Below are 22,689 nucleotides of genomic sequence, written 5' to 3'. Positions count from 1 at the left end.
GATCGCTGCTCCCCCCGGTTCGCAGACAGGTGTCCCCAAATCGGCCCTCGCCGCACACCTCTACCGGGCTTATGTTCCTAGGGCTGGATTAGGCCCCCCCCCTCTTTTCTTTCGCCCAGCTGGTCTACCAGGTGAGCTCGGCTCCCTTGCAACTGCCTGCCTCGAGAAAACGGGGGGGGGAGCGCTTGTCATCTCCGCCTGCCTTGTCGGCAGGAGCTGGATCCAGGGGCGAGACTCCCCCCCCGCCCCCCCGACAAGTGGAAGCGTGTGCGCACCCACCGCCGCCAGCTCCGCCGAGCAGCTGCGCGGAGCCCTCGCGGGCTTGGAATGCGCTTTCGGGGGCTTCGCGCGGAGTTTCCGACTCGGTCCTTCCCCCTTTTGAACTACAAAAGCGGCCAGGGAAGCAGCAGCGAGCGGAGCGCCAGGACTGTTTCGTGTCTTCTCCGCGGTGCCCCTCGGAACCCCCCACCCAAAGCAAGCATCCCTCCCTCCCTGCGCTTCTCTTCCTGGGCCCACATTTCTCCAGGTGTCACGGGGGAGGCGGGAAGTCCCGGCCCACATGAAGGTTGGACTCCGAAGGCTGGAATGCTTCCTCTTTTATGGCTGTTTTTCTGCCCTAGAGTCTCGAGAAGTCAGCGTTTCTTCAAGCGTGGACTTCAACTCCCAGAATCCCCCAGCCAGCATGCCATGCCTAGGGCAGGATTAGAACTCAAAGTCTCTCAGTTTTGCCTTCTGACCCCCTCCCTGCCACACCCCCATAGCTGCCTATCATTTCCGGACCCCTTTCCTCCCTGCTGCCCTCAGCGGCACTAAGCCCTCCCCACGAGGGTGGCGAATTGGGGGAGGGGGCTTCCCTTTTATTTTATTTATGTATATTTCATGTTTCCAGACCCGTCTGGGCTGTCGCTTTGCCAGACAGAGGTTTGGTGAGAGGATGGAGACATAGCAATAGCAACAGCAGTTAGGCTTATCTACCGCTTTACAGTGCTTTTACAGCCCCCTCTAAGCGGTTTACAGAGTCAGCCTGTTGCCCCCCAACAATCTGAGTCCTCATTTTACCCACCTTGGAAGGATGGAAAGCTGAGTCAACCTTGAGCCTGGTGGGATTCGAACTGCCAGATTGCAGGCAGCCGAAGGAGCCTGCAGTGCTGCACTCTAACCATTCTGCCACCGGGGCTCATAGACGGGGGGTCCAGCCAGCTGAGCTGAGCCTAGTGGTCAAAGCTCGAGGCATTTTGCCTGGAAGGGCCTTGCTCGGAACCCAGGGTGGCCCCTTCAAAAGCAGGGCTCAGACCGAGGAGCCCCTTCCTCTCTTTGCCCCCCAAATCGGATTTCCTTCCTGGATCCCAATCTGATCTTTCCTTGCCACAGATTCCCGGCTGAGTTCGGCAATGGTTTCCTTGCTCCAGGATCAAGCTAGGATCAAGTTTCCTTCTCTGGATCCCCTGGAGAGCAACCCATGCGGCGACCGAATGCAGGCCTGTGAAGAGTCAGGGTCCCCCGCTCGGCAGGTGAGGATCACTGCTTGGCCACCTTTCCAGACGGCCCAGGGATGGAGGGAGGGGGGGCCTTGCAGCCCCCAGCCCAAGTTCTTCATCGGAGCTGGAGAGGGGGAGGGGGCTGGGAGAGGCTGCCCCTCCTCTGGGAACCAGGGGTGTTGGTGGTCCCAGATGGGACCCTACAAGGTTCCCCCCAGCTACCCACCCACCAAGGCTGGGAAATTATGCCGCTTCCTCCAGGGAGGGGGAGGTCCCTTGTGCCCTCCTGTTCTGCAGCCCCATGGCAGGAGGGGGACTCGCAGGCAAGGGAGCCAGCAGAGGTGGGGACCGCTGGATTGTGTCCTGGTCAACTGGCAGAAGCCTCCTCTCCCCTCCCGCTCTAAAGAGAACTGGCCATCCGAGGAGCGATTGAGGTGGGCTCCTGCTGAGCCAGGGAGGGTCTCTGAGGGCCCCCCGCCTGCCTGCATGTCCCAGATATAGACCTGGCTCCCTTCGGAGGGGGGGGGTTCCACCAAAGGATAGAAGGCTTTTTTTAACAAGATGTTTTAAAGAAGAGACTGGACAGTCACTAATCTGAAATGGTAGAAGGTCTCCTGCTTAAGCAGGGGGATGGACTAGAAGACCTCCAAGGTCCCTTCCAACTCTATTCTATTCTATTCTATTCTGTTTTCTATTCTATTCTATTCTATTCTATTCTATTCTATTCTATTCTCCCTCCCCTTCTCCGGGGGTCCATCACACCCCACTGTGGCTCTTCCTCCCCACAGGAGCAGCCAGCCTTCCACCGTCAGCCTCCCGATGGACACGGCCGGCCGCCCAGCTGCGGCGCTTCTCCCCCGTGCCCCGAGCAGCTCTTCGGCCGCTTCCCAGCGGGGCAGCAGCCCCTTCCCCGGGAGACGGCCGCCTACAAGGTCCCGTCGCCGGGCGAGAAATTCCGGCGCTCGGCCTACGAGGAGGGCGCCCCCCGCGGCCGCTTCCCCAAGGGCGCCCTGCGGACCCCCTTCCACCCGTACCAGCGGCAGGTGCCGGAGGAGCCCTTCCCCGCCGCTGCCCAGGAGGGCTTCCCCCCACCGCGGCCCCACCTCGGCCCCGACGCGGCCTGGAGCCACGGCATGCAGTACGGCCGTCTGGGGCAGGAGCCCCACATCCAGCGGGCCCTGGTGAGTCCTCGGGATGTCCAGCTGAAAGCCAGCGCTGGGGATGATGGGCTTGGTTCTTAGGAGCCTCGGCAGCCTGCAGCTCAACTTCCCCCCGCCCTCCAGAAGACCTCCCCCCCCCACTGCTGAACCTGAGAGGGGGCAAGAGCCTGGAGAAGTTCCCGATTCTTTCTGGGAAGTTCGTTGCATGACTTGGAGAATCCTAGGGTTGGAAGGGACCTCAGAGGTCTTCTAGTCTGACCCCCTGCCTCCTTATTCCATGGAGGTTTTGTTCACATTCCTGGAGTGTTGCATCACATTTTCTTTCCTGGAGGCTTCATCCTTACTCCCATTTTTATATATACGTCCTCGACTTACAACAGTTCATTTAGTGACCATACAAAGTTACAACGGCACTGAAAAAAAAAATTTCACACTTACAGCCGCTCCAACATCCCCCACAGTCACGTCATAAGAATTCAGAGTCTTGGCAACTGACTCACATTTATGTCGGCTGCAGGGCTCCTGGGGTCACGTGATCCCCTTTTGCAACCTTCTGCCAAGCAGGAAGCCAGATTCACTCAACAACCGGATTCCTAACTTAAGAACTGCAGTGATTCACTTAACAACCATGGCAAGAAAGGTCATCAAATGGAGCAGAACTCACTTAACAACTGTCTCATTTAGCGACAGAAATTTGAAAGGGGATAACGTGACCCCGGGACACTGCAATCGTCATAAATATGAGCCAGTTACCAAGCGTCCGAATTTTTATCACGCTGCAACGGCCATAAGTGTGAAAAACGGTCCTAAGTCCCTTTTTCAGTGGTGGTGTAACTTCCAATGGACACTAAATGAACGGTTGTAAATCGAGGACTTGTAATGTCATGTTATGCTCAGGGTGTCAGACAGTCCTACAAGAAAGGGTAGGTGGGCATCGATCCCTCTGTGCCCCTTCTGGGTTGAGCCACATGGAATAGGGGTAGCAAATAACCCTTGGGCAGTGGAGGATGGAGGATGGAGTCCAAAAAGTAGGATAGGTTTTCTCCGTGTTCCAGTGGTCTCACCCTTGCAGGTCTGGGTTGGACACCCATTTCCTGACCAGTGCAGAAGAGGACTTGGTCCTTTTTGGGGCGACCTCAAGCACACACACAAACCCAGATTCTCTTCCCCACAGGAGGCAGATGCCAGGCTGAAGACAGCCCCCCTGGAGGAGCAGCCCGGCCCCTTCTGCTGCCAGCCTCACGGACCACCAGAGTACTGTGCCTCCTCCCACCCCTTCCACCAGGTAAGGGCACAGGTGATGGTTGGCACCCTGGACCACCTTGGGGGTCGAGGAAAAGATTTGGTACCCCTGTGCCCAGTTCCTTCTCAGCCAACCCAGAGGCCTGGTCTTGGAGGGAATTCAGATTAGACAGAATCATAGAGGTGGAAGGGAGCTTGGAGGTCTTCTAGTCCAACCCTCTGCCTCTATCAGGAATGTCCAACCTTGGAACTTTAAGACTGATAGACTTAGACTCCCAGAATACCTTCAGCCGGGATTCTGGGAGTCGAAGTCCACCAGTCTTAAAGTTCCCAAGGCTGGACACTTTTTCCCTATACCACCCCAGACAAATCGCTGTCCAGTCTCTTCTTGAAAACCTCCAGTGTTGGAGCACCCACAACTTCTGGTGGCAGGTAGTTCCACCGGTTAATTGTTCTCACTGTCAGGAAATTCCTCCTTCGCTCTAGACTGGCTCTCTCCTTGATTAGCTTCCCTCCGTTGCTTCTTCTCCTGCCTTCAGGGGCTTTGGCCTGGGCTTCTCAGCCATGGGGCAAGGAAGGGGGTCTCCCCTCTCTGCCCCCCCCTGCTGCAGTTGTCAAAGCGTTTTGCCCTGCGTGGCCTTCTTCAATTTGGGGTCTCCTGAATTCCCTTAGATTCAACTTCTGCAATTCCGGGGAGGGGGGGAGGGCAGGCCAGGACTATACAGGCTGGGGATTATGGGCCACGAAAGTAAGGTTTTTGCAGGGCAATGAGGTTGCAGAAGCCTGATCTAAAACCCACGGGCAAGTTGGTATCAGCTTTGGAACTGGTTTGGTTAGTCTTGGGCCATCGCTCCACCTGATGAGCCCATCACTTCTTCCCTCTGTGCTGATCCCAGATACAGATACAGATTAACAGAGTTGGAAGGGACCTTGTAGGTCAGCTAGTCCGACCCAGCGGTGAAATGTAAAATTTGTTACTACCGGTTCTGTGGGCGTGGCTTGGGGGAAGGGGGGTAATATGACTGTGGGCATGGCCAACTTTTTTTTTTTTTTAACTTTTAAAACTGCTGAAGAGGTTGTAAAAAAAATGCTTTTAAAGCCTCTGACGATCCCAGTTGAGGTGTGCGATCATCAGAGGCTTTTTTTTACTTTTAAAGGGTGGCACAGAACATAACCAACCAACCAACCAACCAATCAATTAATCAATCAATGTCCTATACTTATGCAATTAAGTAGAGTTTCCCGAGGGCAAAAATTTGAATTTTATTTGTGTCTTCTAGAGCCCTGTTTCTCAACCTTGGCCACTATAAGATGTGTGGACTTCAACGTGTCCACTGCTCTTAAAGTGGCCACGGTTGAGAAACACAGGGCTAGGGAATTCTGGGAGTTGAGGTCCACACCAGGGGTGCTATTCAGCAGGTTCTGACCAGTTCTGGAGAACCAGTAACGGAAAGTTTGAGTAGTTTGGAGAACCGATAAATACCACCTCTGGCTGGCCCCTCCCCCATCCATTCTCTGCCTCCTGAGTCCCAGCTGATTGGGAGGAAATGGGGATTTTGCAGTAACCTTCCCCTGCCACGCCCACCAAGCCATGCCCACCAAGCCACGCCCACAGAACCAGTAGTTAATTATTTTGAATCCCCCCCAATGGTCCACACGTCTTCAAATGGCCAAGATGGAGAAACACGGCTCCAAGGGACTGCCTGTCCCTCCCAATTTTGGACCATTGGCAGATCTGACAGGCATTCCAACTCACCTCTTCATCCAAACAGTTATAAAAATACAAAATAGGGTTCATATCTCAGGAGCTGCCACAAAGAGGACGGGGTCCACCTCTTCTCCAAAGCCCCTGAAGGCAGGAGAAGAAGCAACGGATGGAAACTCATCAAGGAGAGAAGCAACCTGGCATTAAGGAGGAATTTCCTGACAGTGAGAACAATTAACCAGTGGAACTGCTTGCCACCAGAAGTTGTGGGTGCTCCATCCCTGGAGGCTTGTAAGAAGAGATTGGACAGCCATTTGTCTGGAATGGCATAGGATCTCCTGCTTGAGCAGGGGGTTGGACTAGAAGACCTCCGAGGTCCCTTCCAACTCTGTTATTCTGTTATTCATGCACTTCTGTGTCCTCTCGTGGCCAGAAGGTCCCTTCATGGCCCTTTCTAGACATGGAGGGAAGGCCATGCCGGCTGTGGATCCTGGGAACTGCAGCACCAATTGACCCTGGGAGCTGTTAGGACCCATCCGTGGGGAGTCTTTGACTTAAAACCCCTCATTTAGCAAACCATTTGAAGTTACAAAAGCACTGGAAAAGTGATCTATGGCCAATCCTCACACTTATGACCATCTCGGCATCCCCATGTCACGAGATCACAATTAATTTGGCCACAGGCCCCAATTCAGTACTGTTGCAGGAGCCCCGTTCACCATTTCGTGACTTTCCTGGCCGGCTTCTGACAAGCAGTGGGGGAAGCTGGATTTACTTAACGACCACATGACACACTGAGCAACTGGGGCGATTTCTTAATAGCTGTCAAAAAAGGTTGTAAAATCAGGAGCAACTCACTTAGCAACTGTCTCGCTTAGCAACAGAAATTCCAGTCCCAATTGTGGTTGTATGTCGAGGACTACATGCCAAGGAGAGCAGGAGGCTGAGAGGCGAACACCACGGGGGGAGGGCAGGGGGCTTTCTTTGCAAGGTTTGAGAATCCAAGAGAAACTTCCCACAGCTAAATCTTTTAGTTCCTTACCCTTAAAAGGGCTGATCGCTGTTTGACCGTAAAAATCTGACCGAGAAAGGAAGCCCAGCTGCATTTCTCTTTTTCTTCTTCTTTCAGTATCACGTCAGCAGTGGCCTTCCTCTCCCCTTCCTCTCGGCTCCCCACCATCCCTACCAGAGGATGGGGCCCCCAGGCCCCCAGCAGCAGCCACCGCCCCTCTTTCCAAAGCCCATCTACTCTTACAGGTGAGTGCTCCCCAGCATTTGCACTCGCTTCCTCTCAGCTGCTCCAGGGAGGTTGGCAGGGGCACCAGAGTTTGGCTCCCAACTGGCTGGAGCCTCTTTGGGAATGTCTCTCAGTTCCCACAATAGGATGGGCAGGGGAGGGGGGGGCAAATTGGAGGAATGTCTGCTGCAAACGGCAACAAGGATGCACAGACACTGAGACACAATGTTGTGACCCGCTAGCCGCCAGCAGAGCTGGTGGCAGACTCGGACACTGGGAGGAACTTGGGCCACTTCTGGAGCCTGGGGAAGGCTCTGACGGACGCTCTGTGTCGGACGCAGAGATAGTGCCAGGGCCGTCCGGCATTTCCCAGCCAGAGAGGCAGCTGCCTTTGGAGTCAGGGATGAGTGAGGAGGAGGAGGAGGAACAGCTGGGGCCTGTTCCAGATGTGCGTATGCGCAGAGCAGATAGGAGAGGTGAACAACGGAGGGAAGCAAAACAAACATGGGCGCTGAGTGGCCCCTCCCCAGCTGGGGAATAAATAAGAGGAAAAGGGAGGGGTGGTTGTATCAGACAACCGTTCACATTTCTGAAAAGTTTGCTCCTGGTGTGTTTCTGCCTTGCCAGAACAGAGGTTTGTCTATTTCTCTGACTTAATTTGCAGCCTCCCGGCTGGGAGCTCAAACCTTGCATTTATCATAACAAAGGCAGTGAATTCCCAAGGTGTAAATAAAGAGAGATTTTTTTCTTTGCGGGGAGTCTGTTTCCTGCATCTGCGAAGGCCGGGTCAGAAGACGCAACCTCTGGAGAAAGGAAGAGACCAGCCTGCAACAGAGGCCGAAGAAGATGCCCTGGCTCTCCGGGACAGAGGCTCACCGATTGCGGCCGAAGTGCAGATTTTGTAGGAAGTGCGGGGCGGAGGGGGAGGGAGGGAGGGAGGGAGGTGTGCGAGGATCTGGTGGTTTTGCCAAGGAAAAAAACCTCTATCAGCCTATCATGGCCTTGGGAGAGGGGGCGAAGGCGGCTGAGTCTGCAGAAGGAAGGTGGGCAGGGCACAGCCAGTTCGGTCTGGTGGCTCAGGCAACAGGCAAGAGATCAGGAAACGGTGAATTCTAGATGCGCCTTAGGCACGGATGCCAGCTGGGTGACTTTGGGGGGCCAGTCACCAGGAGACCAGGAGTTCTCATCTCATATTAGCCACAAAGGCCATTTAGGCAGAGGGGGTATTCAGCCGGTTCAGACCGGTTCGCCCGAACCGGTAGCGGAAATCGTGGTTGGGCCTCTCCACCCACCCCGGCTCTATGCCTTCCTATTTAGGCACGTTTTTGAGGCTGGCCACATACGTGGAAGGCACAGGCGCCACCAAAGCACATCGCTGAAGGCTGGGCGTGCACTCACATTTGCAAACCGGTAGGGAAAGGAAGTGAATACCAGCCCTGCATTTAGGCGACTTTGAGCAAATCACCAAGGGGTGGTGAGTTCTAGTCCCGATTTAGGCATGAAATTCAGCTGGATGACTTTCAGCCAATCCCCAGGAGAAGATGAGTTCCGTTCCTGCCTTAGGTGTGAAAGCCGGATGGGTGGGGCTGCAGAGGTGTGCAAATTCAGTAAACAAAGCCAGCCCCTCTTCCTGCAGACTCCAATCCCCTGGACTCTCCCTCTGACGGGGGCTTTTGGAAAAGAAGCCGGCTGGGGAAACATTGCGAAGCCCCTCAGAGGAGTTGGGGCTGTGGCCAAAGCAGCCTCCCCCAGAAACCCTTGTCAGAGGAATAATTTGGGGGTCCAACTCGAGTTGGGGTTCTACAAGAACAAATCGAGATGGAATCCAGAGAGCTGTGAGGAAAAGAGCTTTATTTCTTTATTCCCAGAAGCAAAGAGGTTTGCGTGTGAGGGGGGCTACAGAGAAAACGAGGCAGAAAGGGCTGCTTTATAGGGGAGCTTGAAGTCCTTGGTGTGAGTCTTGAGGGGTGTGGATGTGTCTAGGAGCTGGTTCTAGGGTGACACTGCAGGGGCAAAGGTCTACGTAGATGTTGGCCCCTGAGAAAGGGTTGATTAAACCGAGAGATGAAGATTGAGTCTCTTCATTCGAACTGTGGTCATAATTATGTTTGCATTGTGCTAATTGAGTTTTGTGTGCTTGCTTGTGTGTGTTTACAATTTGAAATAAGCGTTTAACAAATTTTTATGTTTGCTGTAAGTTTAAAAGGATTTTGGAGGCTGTTAAACAATAACTTTGTTGGAGGCCTGGATTAGCAAGTTTATGATTCCCTACATAATATTTCTAACAGTTATATAAATCTATCTATATAAAAGCAAAATACCACTCATGGCATCATCACAAAATCTCCAGAACCGTAAAGCCTACAAACTTGAAATTTGCCATGTATGTTCCTCTTGGCTTCTAGGTGCTCACTAAGGAAGGATTTTTCGAAATGACCATCAGAGCATTAGTATTTCCTATATTATTATTAACATGCTCTGATGCTAAGGAGTTCTACTCCCCCTCCCCACCTGAAAAGAAATATGTTCCAAATGCAAAACACAAGCAGAGGAGAGGAGTTTCAGTTTCAGTTTTACTTTCACAGCAGCAAGCAGCGGATAGGATAGGGGAGGCTACTATGAGGCAAGGCTGAGGGATAGAAGGGGAGAGGATAGGGGAGGCTTCTGTGGGGCAAGCCTGAGGGAGAGAAGGGAAGAGAAGAGGCCGATCGTAATACTCATTCATTTTCAAGCTGTAAGTGTCGATTTATCAAGCCCGATAACATAGTTTTGTAGCGGAGCATGGGTATTCAGCTAGTTATATATATTCTTCCCACATCCTGGACCCTCTGCGGGCTCAGAGATGGGTCTGCATTGCCCCAGTCAGTCCCAGAGTCCAAGACTTCGGGTGCCCAACAGGTCTTCTCCACCATGCTGGAGTCCCTCACCTGTAGGAGTCCTATTTCTCCTTTCACCCCCTCCCCCCCTCCATGTAGCAGAGCAAGGAAGAGGTCCATGCTAACCGAGGTTTGTTCTCTCTTCTCTACAGCATCCTCATATTTATGGCACTAAAGAACAGCAAAACGGGGAGTCTACCTGTCAGCGAGATTTACAACTTCATGACTGAACACTTCCCTTACTTCAAGGTGAGTCACCTTGTCTCTGGAGGTGCTTCTTCTCATCCACAGAGACACCAGCAACCTGGTGCAAATGCAATTCAGTGGTGAGAAAAGTGAGGCCAGAAAAACCAAGTGCACAGGTGCAGATTAGGTGAGAGACCTGGCTCAATGCCAGTAACTGTGAGAGGGATCTTGGAGTCCTAGCGGACAACCACTTAAATAGAAGCCAGCCGTGTGTTGCAGCTGCCCCAAAAGCCAACATAATCCTAGGCTGCATTAACAGAGGCATAGAATCAAGATCACATGATCTGTTAATCACTTTATAAAGCCTTGGTAAGGCCACACTTGGAATATGACACCCAGTTAGCTAAAGAAGATTTTTTTTTAGATTGCTGGCTGGGGAATTCTGGGAGTTGCAGTCCACAAGTCTTTAAGTGGGGAAGGTTGGTGAGCCCTGGGATAGACCCCAGGCAGACAACGGAAGAAGCAGCTAAGCCCCTGTCCAAGGTTGCCTCCTCCTCCCTTCCCCCAGCCCGGCCCCAGCCCAGGGGAAGGACGGGGACACCCAGTGGGAGGGGAAGCAAAGTGAAGGGACCCCTCATGCCTTCCTTCTCCCACCGCCCCTATTAAACCCCCAAAGACCACAGCGGTCGTTAGTGAGGGAAAACAGCAATTGTGAGTTTTGGTGCCAGTGTGCCAGCCTGCTTTTCGGCTGCCGGCTGCCCTTTTCGAAAGGTGTCTGCTGCGTGTTTAAAGCATGTCTCCAGGGCGCATAGAGGGCCCTCGAGTCAGTCTGCTGTTCTTCTTCCAAAATCGCAGAGATCCTAGGAGGGCCGCGAGTGGCTCCCAGAGAGCAGCGCCAAGGGGTGGAGGCACAATTCATTGGCGCGAGAAGCAAAGATGCCGGGGAAAATACCCCAATGACATAAAGAACTCCTCCCGGCTGCCCGGCCTCCCTCGCAAGGAGGGCGGTGATGCAACAGGCTGCTCAGCTCAACTCCTACGTCCGTCCGGCAGCCTCTTTGAAGCGCCCAGCCTTGTTCTTCGGAATGGGGGTGCGGAGGGGCCTTGCGCAAGAGAGCACACTTTCTGAAGATTCAGAGGTTGCCACTGCTTAGAGGGCGGAGGGAGTGACGGGCAGGAACAGCTGTTTTCAACCTTAACAGGCATGGACTTCAACTCCCAGAATTCCCCAGCCAACATGCTGGCTGTAGACTTCTGGGAGTTGGAGTCTACCTACCTTAGACCATGCTGGCTGGGGGATTCTGGGAGTTGAAGTCCACCCCTTTTCAAATGGGGAAATAAATCCTCCCTGGCTGGGAGCGGGATTCTTTCTCTTGTCCCCTTCCTTTCCACCGCTGAGGTGTGGAGGGCCTGCACGGGTGCCAGGCTACAGTGGCTTGGTGGCCAGAAAGGCACACAAAGGCCAGGCTGAATTTGGGGACGGGCATCAGCACTCAGTCCTCCCCCCTTGGGGGGCTCCCACCCTATTGTGTTCCTGGCAAGGTCAGCGCAGGACGTCCGGGGTCCTGGTGGGGAATTCAGTCCCCCTCTTCCAGCTTCTCACCCAAACAAGGCTGGCTTCTGACTGCTGGGGGCCGGGAGGGGAGAGAGACAATCTGACCCTGGCACATTGGCAGCGTGAAGGGACCCTCCCCACTCCTGAGACCCCGTCCGTCCTCTGCTCTTTCCCTGCAGAAGGAATGTCTACCCCAACCTGAAGACCAGCCGGACAAAACGCAGGAGGGCTTTGCTCTCCCTCTGGCCAGAAAAGCCAGGAGGGGCTGCAGGTGAATGCAAACCCCCTCCAGTAAGCTGGCACAAGGCCCTGAAACCCACCCACCCCCATTATGCAGGCACGTCCCTGGATTTTTCTCAGCCGTGCAGGAGAAGAAGGCTTCAAATCCTAGAAGGCAAGGGTTGGAGGGAGCCAGAGAACGGCCCCTGTAAGGGCAAGAGAGATTGCCCCCCCTTCCAAACCCAGTTTTATGCTCCTAGGGCTTCCTGGTCGTCTCCCATCCCATTGCAAACAGCTCAGATCCTGCTGAGCCTTCCTGAGGGACCCGTCCTGCTCGCTTCCCTGCACTGATCTTTGGGAACGACCGGAGGCTCCGCTCTTACCCTCCGAGACCTCGCCCAAAAGGAGGGCCATCCTGGCAGGCTGCCTCTCTGAACGCGTGCCAGCGGCCCCGCCCTGCGTGGAAAAAAATCCCCTGGGAATCTCTGAAGGGCACCGCTGGCTGCCCCTCCCTTCTCAGGGATGAAACACCCAATTATCCGGCTAAGCCGTAATCCTGCTTTGAGCGGCCCCGGAATAGAGAGAGAGACCTCTGCCCTGGCAGGGGCTTCTCTGCTGGCATCGGAAGGGACAGGAAGGGGCTGGTTAAGAAGCCTTCCCTGGTTCACCCTGGCACAGGAAAGAGCCATCAGCAGTTTGGGGCCTCTAGCATAGGGTTCAACTCAGAGGGGGGTCTCAGCAGGTTCTGACCAGTTCTGGAGAACCGGTAGCAGAAATTTTGAGTAGTTTGGAGAACCAGTAGTAAAAATTCTGACTGGCCCCGCCCCCGTCTATGCTCTGCCTCCCGAGTCCCAGCTGATCGGGAGGAAATGGGGATTTTGCAGTAACCTTCCCCTGCCACACCCACCAAGCCATGCCACGCCCACCAAGCCACACCCACAGAACCGGTAGTAAAAAAATTTGAAATCCACCACTGGTTCAACTCCCAGAATTCCTCAGCCAGCTTTGCTTTAAGACTTGTGGACTTCAACTCCCAGAATTCCTCAGGAATTCGGGGAGTTGAAGTCCACAAGTCTTAAAGTTGCCAAGGTTGGAGACCCCCCCTCCCGCTCTAGCACATCAGTGAAATAATGAAATTAAAAAAAAATATCCTAAATATTGTAGTGTAATGTAATGTACAGCAGGTCCTTGTCTTATGACCACAATTGAAGACGGCATTTCCATTGCAAAGTGAGACAATAGTTAAGTGAGTCGCGCCCCATTTTACAACCTTTCTTGCCACCGTTGTTAAACGAATCACTGCAGTTCTTAAGTGAGTCACACTTAAGTGTTCAGTGAATCCGGCTCCCCCATCGACTTTGCTAGTCAGAAGGTCGCAAAAGGGGATCACCTGATGCTGCAACCGTCGTAAACACGAGTCAGTTGCCAAGCGTCTGAATTCTGATCATGTGAACACAGAGATGCTGCAATGGACATAAGTGTGAAAAACGGTCGTAACTCACTTTTTTCAGTGCTGTTGTAAGTTTGAGTGGATATTAAACGAAAGCTTGTAAGTCAAAGGTTACCTGTAATACAATGCAATGCAATACAGGTGGTCCTTGACTTATAACCATTCGTTTAGTGACCATCAGAAATTATAATGGTACTGAAAAAAGTGAGTTACGATCGGTTTTCACACTTACGACCATTGTCGCATCCCCACGGACCCCATGTGATCAGACACCTGGCCGCTGACTCCTATTTATGACCGTCGCAGCATCCTGGGGTCACGTGACCCCCTTTTGTGACCTTCTGACAAGCCAAGTCAATGGGGAAGCCAGACTCACTTAATGACCATGTTACCTAATGATTCACTTAACAACTGTGGCAAGAAAGGTCGTAGACTGATGCAAAACTCACTTCACAGCTGTCTCGCTTAGCAACAGAAATTTGGGGCTCAATTGTGGTTGTAAGTCGAGGACCACCTGTACGATACAATGCAATGCAATACAATACAATGCCATACACTATAATATGATATAATTAATATGATTAATGTAATATAATAAAAAAAAAACCTAACTCCAAATTTGGGGAAGAATCCTCAGTAGGGCCAAACTCTCCCGGGGTCACGTGACCACCGTTTTCTTTCACTTAACGACTGCATGATTCACTTAACCACCGCGGCGTAAAAGGGCCCTAAAATGAGGTGCCACTCACTTAAAATGCCGGGCTCAATTGTGGCTGTAAATCAAGGACTTCCTGTTTGTTATCCTCAGGATCTGGGCCTTCCTGCGTTAATTGTCCTGCCGGCCTCCTTCATCTTCCTAGCACCTTTTCTGCAGACGAGGTTGCCTCTCCTGTGACTAATTGCCTGTGGGATTGGGTTTAATCGTCAGCTCCCCAGAGGGGAGGGGAGGGGAGCCTTTGCGGCTTCCATTACCCGGGAAGAAAACACACTTTCAGCGGGAGCGGCCATTGGGCAGGAGAGGCGTAATTAGCACACCTTTTCCAGCAAAAGAAACACCTCCTGTTTTTGCCCTGAAGGCAACCACCTTCCCGAGATTGCCCCATCTGCTGCGCAAGCATTGCCAGCCTTTGAGAGCCGTTGGCAGGCGGCAGGCGGAGGCCAGAGAGCTTCTGTGCCTGGAAAAACTGTTTTCTCAGCTCACCAAGCGGCAGCCTCTCAGCAGAGAAGCAGGGCGGCTCCATGTCCCCAGCGGAGGTCCCGGCATCACCCGTTGAAAGGGGGCCCCGGGTGCAGAGGATCCCAGAGCTGCATCAGGACCTTGGCATCTCACGAGCCTGCAGTGGAGGCCACCAGCATCCCCAGCCCAGCTGGTCTGGAAGGCCTGCCACTGCCTAAGGGAGCCTTAGGGAACCCCCAACATTCAGGGCCGCAGGGCCTGATTCTGCGCTGAGAACCCATCCAGTGATCCGGCACTGAGAGAGGAGAAGATTTGTAGCTCGGGGTTGAAATGAGGGGTGCTTGGTGCTCTCTGAGCTTGGTGGTTTGTTTCCAGACGTTTAATTACCTAACTAGGTAACATTATCAGTGCTAGAAGGGGAGGGGGTTTGCAGAGAGGAGGAGGCAGAGGAGGACTGAACCCCTTGGTGCTCTCTGAGTTTAGTCGTTTTCTTGCAGACATTTCATTACCAAACCAGGTAACATCACCGGTGCTAGAAGGGGAGGGGGGTTTGCTCCCTGTTTATATGCAAGCAATTTGCCCTGTTGGTGGGAGTATTGTCGGTGGTTCCTTGAGTTGTTTACGGTTAACTTGTTTGTCTGAGTTGGCAGTTCCTTCATTGGGATTTTGTTTACTTCTTGATGGTTAGTCTAAGGTAATTCTTGGTTTTCATCTCTGCTTATCTGGGTGTTGATCGCAGGTGAGGAGGTGTTTTGGTCCTTTGGTTTCCTTTCTGTTTCTTTGGAATGGTATGTAAATGTTGTTTATATCTGTGTGCCTGTGGATGGCTGATTTGTCTGAGGGCCAGGCTTCCAGGAATTCTCCACTCGACTTGGTCTAAGACGGTCGCTATTTCCCGGCTGAAACTAGGGTTAAATCTGTCCATGTGTTGTGAAATCAAGGAGTTTTCACTTTCACTTTCACCTCACTTCAGAGTCCTAGTTGGTGTTTGTGGATGTGATTTATTACAGAATAACAGAGCGGGAAGGGACCTTGGAGGTCTTCTAGTCCAACCCCTTGCTCAAGCAGGAGATCCTATACCATTTTCTGATGAAGCTGCAAAGGATCTCCTCCACTTTGTTGAAAGACACCGTCTCTTCCCTTTCCCTGATGTTCGGGGTTGCTGCCGTGAGTTTGGGCTCATCTGAATAGTGTTCTGGCACAGCTTCTCTCGTGGAGAACCTTCTCAACACAACTTGCTACCAGTTGTAGCCTTTGCTCTTTTCTTGGCCTCGCTGTGAATCCTTCGCTTTTTCAGTGAATCATAGAGTTGGAGCAGACCCTAGAGGTTCTCTAGTCCAGCCCCCTTCTCAGATTGGACCCATCTGTTAGTATATTGTCCCCTTGTCTACCCAGGAGTGTTTGCTAGCTGGATTGAAGAGTTGGGGTTTCAGCATCCGTGGCTTTTGCTACGCCCTTCATCTTTGATTCATCAGCAGGTCCTGCCATGCCAGCGTCTATCTTGTCATCTGATGACTTTCTTTCTCAGAATTCTGCAATTCTGCCTTATTCCTTGTTATGGTGAGATAAAAAGAAAAGCCACAGGGACAATCTCTATCAGCAACAACGACAACCTCACCATCGTGAGTTCGACCTGGGCGAGCATTTTCATGTCCCAAACGATGCAGACAGGTGTATCTTTGGGAGGAGCAGAAGGTGCAGCTGCTGTTTTTAAAAGCATCCTGGAAGAGAGTCCCGAACAGCAGGAGGAGGAGGAGGAGGAGGAGGAGGAGGAGGAGGAGGAAGAAGAAGACTGTGGGGTCCTTGGTGTTCTCAGAGTTCGATAGCTTTCTTGCAAACATTTCACAACCCAATTGGGAACATCTTCTCAGTATTGAGTAATGAAAAGTTTGCAAGAAAACAAGTTCAGAAAGCACGAAGAACTCCACAGTCCCTTTCCTCCTCCTCCTCCCTGCAAGCATTTCCCTCAAACTGCAGCTGTCTGAATGGTGTGTTTCTGCTCTGTTGCTCTAGACGGCTCCGGACGGTTGGAAAAACTCGGTCCGGCACAACCTGTCTCTGAATAAATGCTTTGAGAAAGTGGAGAACAAGACGGGCAGCTCCTCCAGGAAAGGCTGCTTGTGGGCCCTCAACCCAGCCAAGATTGACAAGATGCAGGAAGAGCTGCAGAAGTGGAGAAGGAAGGACCCCGTGGCCGTCCGGAAAAGCATGGCCAAGCCAGGTAGGGGCCCGCTGGCAGAGCCGGCCTCCGTGCTCCGGGTGCCAGAGGGCCCTCGCTGGGAAGCAGCCCCCAAGAGTGCCAGGCGCCAAGGCAGAGAGAGGCAGGAGGAGCAGGAGGGACTGAGGCTCCCCCCCCTGTTTGGCGGGAGGGGGGGTCTCCCTTCTGCAGCAGGTGGGAGGGCGAGAGAAACAGCTGGTTCCCCATCAGGTTTTATTACTTAATTTGCCAGGAATGGCTGGACCGACCTTCCCTCCCCCCAGGGCAAAAGAATTATAGTCATATAAGGAGGTTGAAGCTAGGGGGAAGCGGGGGGGGGGGCAGCCAGGAGGAACCACAAAGTAATCCCAATTTTCTGAGAATGCCTCTCACATAGTCAATCAGGGAGCTAATTTGATCATGTAACCAATCTAGGAACTAATCAAAGCAAGGAAGCAGAAAGCGAATTCATTCAACAGGTAACCCAACATTCTCTATAGAGATTCTCCATCATCCAGATCATCTGGTTGTCCCAAAGTTGCTTTTTTCCCCTTGAAGACGTGTCACTTCTCACCAAAGAAGCTTCTTCAGTTCTTCTTCGGTTCCATTCCCCACCCTTCAGTCAGAACCGAAGAAGCTTCTTGGATGAGAAGCGAAACGTCTTCAAGGAAAAAAAACTCAAGAAAGTCCGGCTGCCTTTTGAAAAAGCAGCTTTGGGTAAGCCAACATTGTTCGACTTGTCAGTTAGTTAAGATTCAAGGGCTGAAGGTGTTTGGCTGCAGAAGGATAGACAGCAGTACAAGAGGCCCCTGCAAAATGCCGCCCAGGACCCTGAGCATCTAGTCGCTCCTTGGGCTGTGTATCTGTTAAAACCACTGGAAGAAAAACCCCTTAGGCTGATTAGAAGCTTTTCAGCATCAAAGAAAGGCCGGTCAAGAAGGGAAGATGGTACAGGAGGCTGAATGACCCCAATTCCAGACAGGGTCATGCAGAGCTTCACACATACCCACCCCAGGCGCTTCTGAGGGGCCTCGGGCAGAGGAGCAGGAGGCTTTGAGGGGGCAGAAGGGGGCAGATCCACCCTGAAAACTCTTCTTTGATGCTGATGTTTCCTTCCCATTTTTTAGAAGAACTCGAGGTGCTGATCGGGGACAAGCCAGAGAAACTCCTGTCCTGCAGTCCAGCTGGGGCCGGGGGTCCCTCCGTCTCTGGCCAGATGCCGCTCCAGCCACTGCCTCTCTGTGAGCCTCCATCCCCTTGCACCTCCCCCAGCACACAGAGTGGGGGGGGAGCAGCCCCAATCTTCCTGCGACGGAGTGGGGAGCAAGGGATTGGGCCCGCCCATCCTTGGGGCAGTAGGGAGTGGGCGCAGGGGAGCGGGCCCACCCATCTTCTGGGGAAGTGGGAGAGCAGGGAGCGAGGAGCGGGCCCACCCCTTTCAGGGAAGCGGGGAGCAGGGAGGGGGCCCGCACCCCAACCATTGCTGGACACTCACTGCATTCTCCACCACCACCACCACAGATGCCCAGAATGGGCAGGGGGCTCTGCCCTCCCCTCTGCCGGCCCAGAGCCCCCCCGCATGTGGGATGAAGATGTTGGCGCCCTCCCGGCCGGAGCTGCTGCTGCTGGACGGCGACCTCAGCATGGATGTCGATGCCTTGAACCCCTCCATCACCGGGTTCGACCTGCAAGGTAGCCCTTTGCTCTGCATGGACCACCAGAGGGCTCTCCCCACCCCCACGCCCGCCCGAGTCTGCCTCTCGGCCCCACATCCTTCCAAAAGCAATTTGCGGGGAGCGGCTGAGAGAAAGGGGGGCAGCCTGACTCTGCTTGCCAAGCCCGACTGCCATCCGGTCAGCTCTGGCAAGGGCAGCCATGGGGGACGGTGGCACAATCCAAACTCTCTCTTTATGGCTGGCACAGATGCAGGTGGCCTGGGCACGGCTTCGCTCTCTCAGAGGGCTGGTCACAAACTTCGTCCCCAAACGAGGGTAACGAGGACTGCCAATTCTCCCCTTTCTCCATACAGGTAGTCCTCGACTTACGACCACAATTCAGCCCCCAAATGCTAAGCGAGACAGTTGTCAAGTGAATTTCGCCCCATTTTATCACCATTCCTGGCACTGGTTGTTAAGTGAATCACTGCAATTGTTAAGTTAGTAACACGGCTGTTAAGTGGATCTGGCTTCCCCATTGACTTGGCTGGTCAGAAGGGCGCAAAAGGGGATCACATGACCCTGGGACACTGGGACCGTCGTAAATATGAGTCAGTGGCCAAGCGTCTGATCACGTGACCATGGGGATGTTGCAGTGGCCATAAGTGTGAAAAACGGCCATCAGTCACTTTTTTCCACTGCCATTGTAATTTTGAATGGTCATCATCCTCTTTTACCGACCCCATAATCCCTTGCGGGGTGAAGTCTGGGCAACTGAATGGAGCCAGCAGAGTGTTTTTTACTGGCCGGATGCCCTTCCTGTCTCCAATGCGGAGTTTTGTTCAGCAGATACATTCCCTTTGTGCCCCGAGTGAGAAATATCTGCCTCTACCTAGGATTGAACTCACAGCCTCCTGATTGGGATGCGAGAGCGCCACCTCTAGGCCACCGCACCACTCCTTTGAACAGTCACTAAATGAATGGTTATAAGTCAAGGACTACCTGTACTGTATGCCCCTTTCCCCCCGCCCACTGAGCCCTTCCCGGCTTTCCTTGGGGGGGAGAGGAAGCTGGTCCCCCCATTCCTTGCGTCAACCCCGTCCCATTTGGCCTCTTGTCAACCCTCCCTGCAGGGAACCTTTGGGAGGCGCTGAAGGACGATAGCCTGGCGGTGGAGCCCCTGGGGCTCATCTCGGCCTCCCCGACAGCTGCCCAGCCGGACTTCCTGGCTCCCTGCCTGGCGGATGCCAACCACAGCGGTGACAAGCCCCCCCAGCACCAGGACTTATCCGACGTTCAACTGACCACGCTTTACTCTGCCTTCCTGGAGCTGGACACGGGACCGGCCCCCGCCTACCTGAACCCTCCGGGCTCCAAACCCGTTGCTCTGGTTTAGACCCCGAGCCAGACCGAGGGGGGGAGGGGAGGGGAGGGCATAGTTTGGCTGAAATCCTTCACCAAGTTCTGCAAACCAAAAGCCGGGCTTCCCAGCACCGGGGCCACCAGCTCCTCCAGCCCTACCTAAGTGCCTCTTGAAGTGCCCTCATCCTGCATCAGCTCACGGTGCCAGGGACCAAGGAACGGCTCACCACAAGCCAGGATCATCAGAAAGCACTTTGGCCGAGACTCCAGACCAGACCTGGGCATTTTACAGCTCTCTGGCCCTTTGGCTGTCCCTGTCCGGCCGCAGGGATTGTTTATTTTTGAAGGCAACTGCTTTTTTCCCCCAATGTACGTATGTTCAGGTGTGCATGCCTTCACACTTTCCCAGCCCTCCACAATGGATGAGTGGAGGTGCTCATGTGGCACCCTGGAAAAACTAACTGGCCACCTGTCTTGCAGACAAAGGACCGAGACCACCAGTGATGCCGTTTGCAAAACAGTGTTCAAATGAGCTTTCTGGATGCATGTTCAAAAACTAGCCCAGGGAGGGGAAGGGAAGGGGAAGGGAGGAAGGAGAGGCTGCCTTACCCAGGTGGTGCCAGGACTGAAGACCCAACACAACTCACTTGGGTAAGGCTGGCAGGGAGGAAGACGTAGCGCCAGGAGGAAGCCAGACGCCGTAGCCTAGGAAAACTGAGCCCCACCCAGCACCTGGTGCTCCAAAGACAGACGATGGATGGGGGCAAACCTCCCAGGAGACCATGTTCGTCTGAAGCAATTTTATAAAATGCTCTTATTAACGTACAGATCAGGAATGTAGAACTTTGGACCAAAGTCTTCACCCTCTCGGCCACTTTAATCTTACAAAGACAAAAGTAGGTCCAAAGGTGGTGAGGAAAGGGGCAAAATCTTTGGGGAGACCTTCGAAGGAATTTTATTTATGCAACTTGCATCTCCGGGTGCATTTTCCCCAGGGGTGGCCAGCCTGAGCCACTTGGCAGTCCTCAAGCCTTAAAGTGGCCCGCATTGCACACCCTTGGTCTAGCTAGCTGGGGAATTCTGGGAGTTGAAGTCCACAAGTCTTCAAGTGGCCCAGGTTGGAACCCCTCCCACCCCCACCCCCCCGTTTCACACCCAAGGGATGCTTGATTAATGTACAACAATCTCAGTTTTCACCTTTAATGAAACCCTGCAAAGGGTATTCATCTCACAGCTTCTTTTCTTCCACTTCCCAGCACTCTGGATTTTATCAAAACTCAGCGCAATAAATTCTCTATTTGCACCGTTCATTTTAAAGGGAAGGACGCCCTCTAGTGGAGCTACTGACTGGTGAGGCTGTGGAAGTCACTGTGGTGGTTCCTTTGGCGCCATCTAGTGGCCTCTTTAGGGAAGCGCGACAGAGAACAGAATAGAGCTGAAATGGGCTTTGGAGGTCTTCTTTTCCAACCCCCTCCTCAAGCAGGAGACTCCATACCATTCCAGACAAATGGCTGTCCATTCTCTTCTTAAAAACCTCCAGTGATGGAGCACCCACAACTTCTGGAGGCAAGTAGTTCCACTGGTTAATTGTTCTCACTGTTAGGAAATTTATCCTTAATTGCAGGTTGCTTCTCTCTCTGGTTAGTTTTCATCCATTGCTTCTTGTCCTGCTCTCTGGAAGCTAAGTGGACCCCCTCTTCTTTGGGGCAGCCCCTCAAATACTGGAACCCTGCTATCATGTCCATCCCCCCCCTTCTCCTCCTTTTCTCTCCACTGGCCAAATCCAAGTCCTGCAACCGTTTTTCTTCTGTTTTAGTTTTCCTATTTGCTTTTCTTGGGAGAAAGCAGAGCGGGAGGGAGGGATGTTTTCCTCTGGAAGGAGCAAAGGCCCCCCCTTGGAGTGGACCAGGGTCTGCCTGGGGGCCCCTTCAGGCTCTACTCTAAAGAGTCAAGACGAGGCAGAGGGCAGCAAAAGCCTCGGTGGTGCAGAGGACTAAGTGCTGTTAAGTGCTAGCACTTAGCGGCCAGCTGCCTGCAATTAGTGCAAGTTCGAATCTCACCAGGCTCAAGGTTGACTCAGCCTTCCATCCTTGCGAGGTAGGTAAATTGAGGACCCGGATTGTGGGGGCAATAAGCCTACTTTGTATAGAACAACACCGCTTGGGGGGGGGGCAAAAGCCCTAATAAGCAGGTATATACAAAAAAGTATGCAGGCTATTGCTATAATGCATTGTAAGCCGCCCTGAGTCTACGGAGAAGGGCAGCATATAAATTGGACAAACAAATGAATGAATGAATAAAAGAATGAATGAAGGAATGAAAGAAAGCACGGTGCCAAGGTGCCGGTTTCTCTTGATCTGCTGGTGCTCCTCTGCCCCGAGGCGTGCAAGGAGTGCCCACCACAAAGGAGCTTCTGGCTCAAGCCAAGAGAGATGAGATATGGGACTCAAGGCGGCTCAATCTACCCTGTGCTTGCCCAGACAGTGAGGACAATTAACCAGTGGAACCGCATGCCACCTGAAATCGGCACTCCATCACTGGAGGTTTTTAAGAAGAGACTGGACAGTCACTTTTCTGAAATGGTATAAGTTCTCCTGTTTGAGCAGAGGGCTGGACTAGAAGACCTCCAAGGTCCCTTCCAGCTCTATTCTATTTTATTCTAAGACTGGCTACCTGCCCCCCCTCCCCGGTACCCTGGCATCATCCTCTTCAGGGTCCTCAGCAAACTGAGGGGGTCTCGGCATTGGCCGAGAGGGAGCAGCTACTCAGGTGTAAGCCCAGCAGGCACCCAGATCCCCATCGGATTCCAGGCGTCCATCAGAGGCTCTGCAAGTTACACAGGGTCAGACTAGACCCCCCCCCCCGTTAATCCTGTTAACTGGATTTATGCAATGTGTGAGGTCATCGGCGGCAGTCCAGTGCACTGACCCACAAACTAGCCAGTCCCTAAGCAGCAGCAACTGCCCCCCCCCACACCCCACATGGACAGCTGCCCCACAGCGCTCAGGGGTGAGGGAGGCCCATCCCGGTTCACCCCCAAACGAAGCAGGACACCCCCCCCTCATGTCTGAGCAATAGTTTCATGGAGAGGTTTTGGGGCTCCTTCACTGTCAAAAGGGTTGGGGTCTGTCAGCAGTACAGTGCCCCCATTTGAAGAGGGCAGATATTTGGGGGTCCAGATGTAAGGATG

At 53.3% G+C, this 22,689-nt stretch overlaps 1 protein-coding gene across 1 annotated transcript; it reads left to right on the top strand.

The window, feature by feature from the left end:
- The first annotated feature begins 415 nt into the window (after positions 1-415).
- FOXN1 (forkhead box N1) lies at positions 416-20,807 on the top strand. The gene is made up of 9 exons (XM_087883492.1): positions 416-1,511; positions 2,267-2,659; positions 3,813-3,923; positions 6,715-6,842; positions 9,851-9,947; positions 16,299-16,506; positions 17,610-17,723; positions 18,004-18,174; positions 19,271-20,807. Exons 1-9 carry the CDS (start codon positions 1,392-1,394, stop codon positions 19,531-19,533), a joined length of 1,605 nt encoding a protein of 534 aa, XP_087739618.1. The 5' UTR covers positions 416-1,391; the 3' UTR covers positions 19,534-20,807.
- The last annotated feature ends 1,882 nt before the right edge of the window (positions 20,808-22,689 follow it).

The sequence above is a fragment of the Pantherophis guttatus genome, chromosome 1 (genome assembly GCF_059756535.1).
Source record: "Pantherophis guttatus breed Tessera chromosome 1, ASM5975653v1, whole genome shotgun sequence".
Classification (NCBI taxonomy): Eukaryota; Metazoa; Chordata; class Lepidosauria; order Squamata; family Colubridae; genus Pantherophis; species Pantherophis guttatus.
The sequence above is the reverse complement of the archived record's forward strand: the minus strand, read 5'-3'. Positions and strand labels throughout refer to the sequence as shown.

Excerpts from the sequence above, each read along its gene's own strand:
- FOXN1 (XM_087883492.1), top strand. The coding sequence starts at position 1,392 with ATGGTTTCCTTGCTCCAGGATCAAGCTAGGATCAAGTTTCCTTCTCTG. Across the intron at positions 2,660-3,812 it reads CCCACATCCAGCGGGCCCTG|GAGGCAGATGCCAGGCTGAA; the intron begins GTGAGTCCTCGG and ends TCTTCCCCACAG. Across the intron at positions 9,948-16,298 it reads AACACTTCCCTTACTTCAAG|ACGGCTCCGGACGGTTGGAA; the intron begins GTGAGTCACCTT and ends CTGTTGCTCTAG.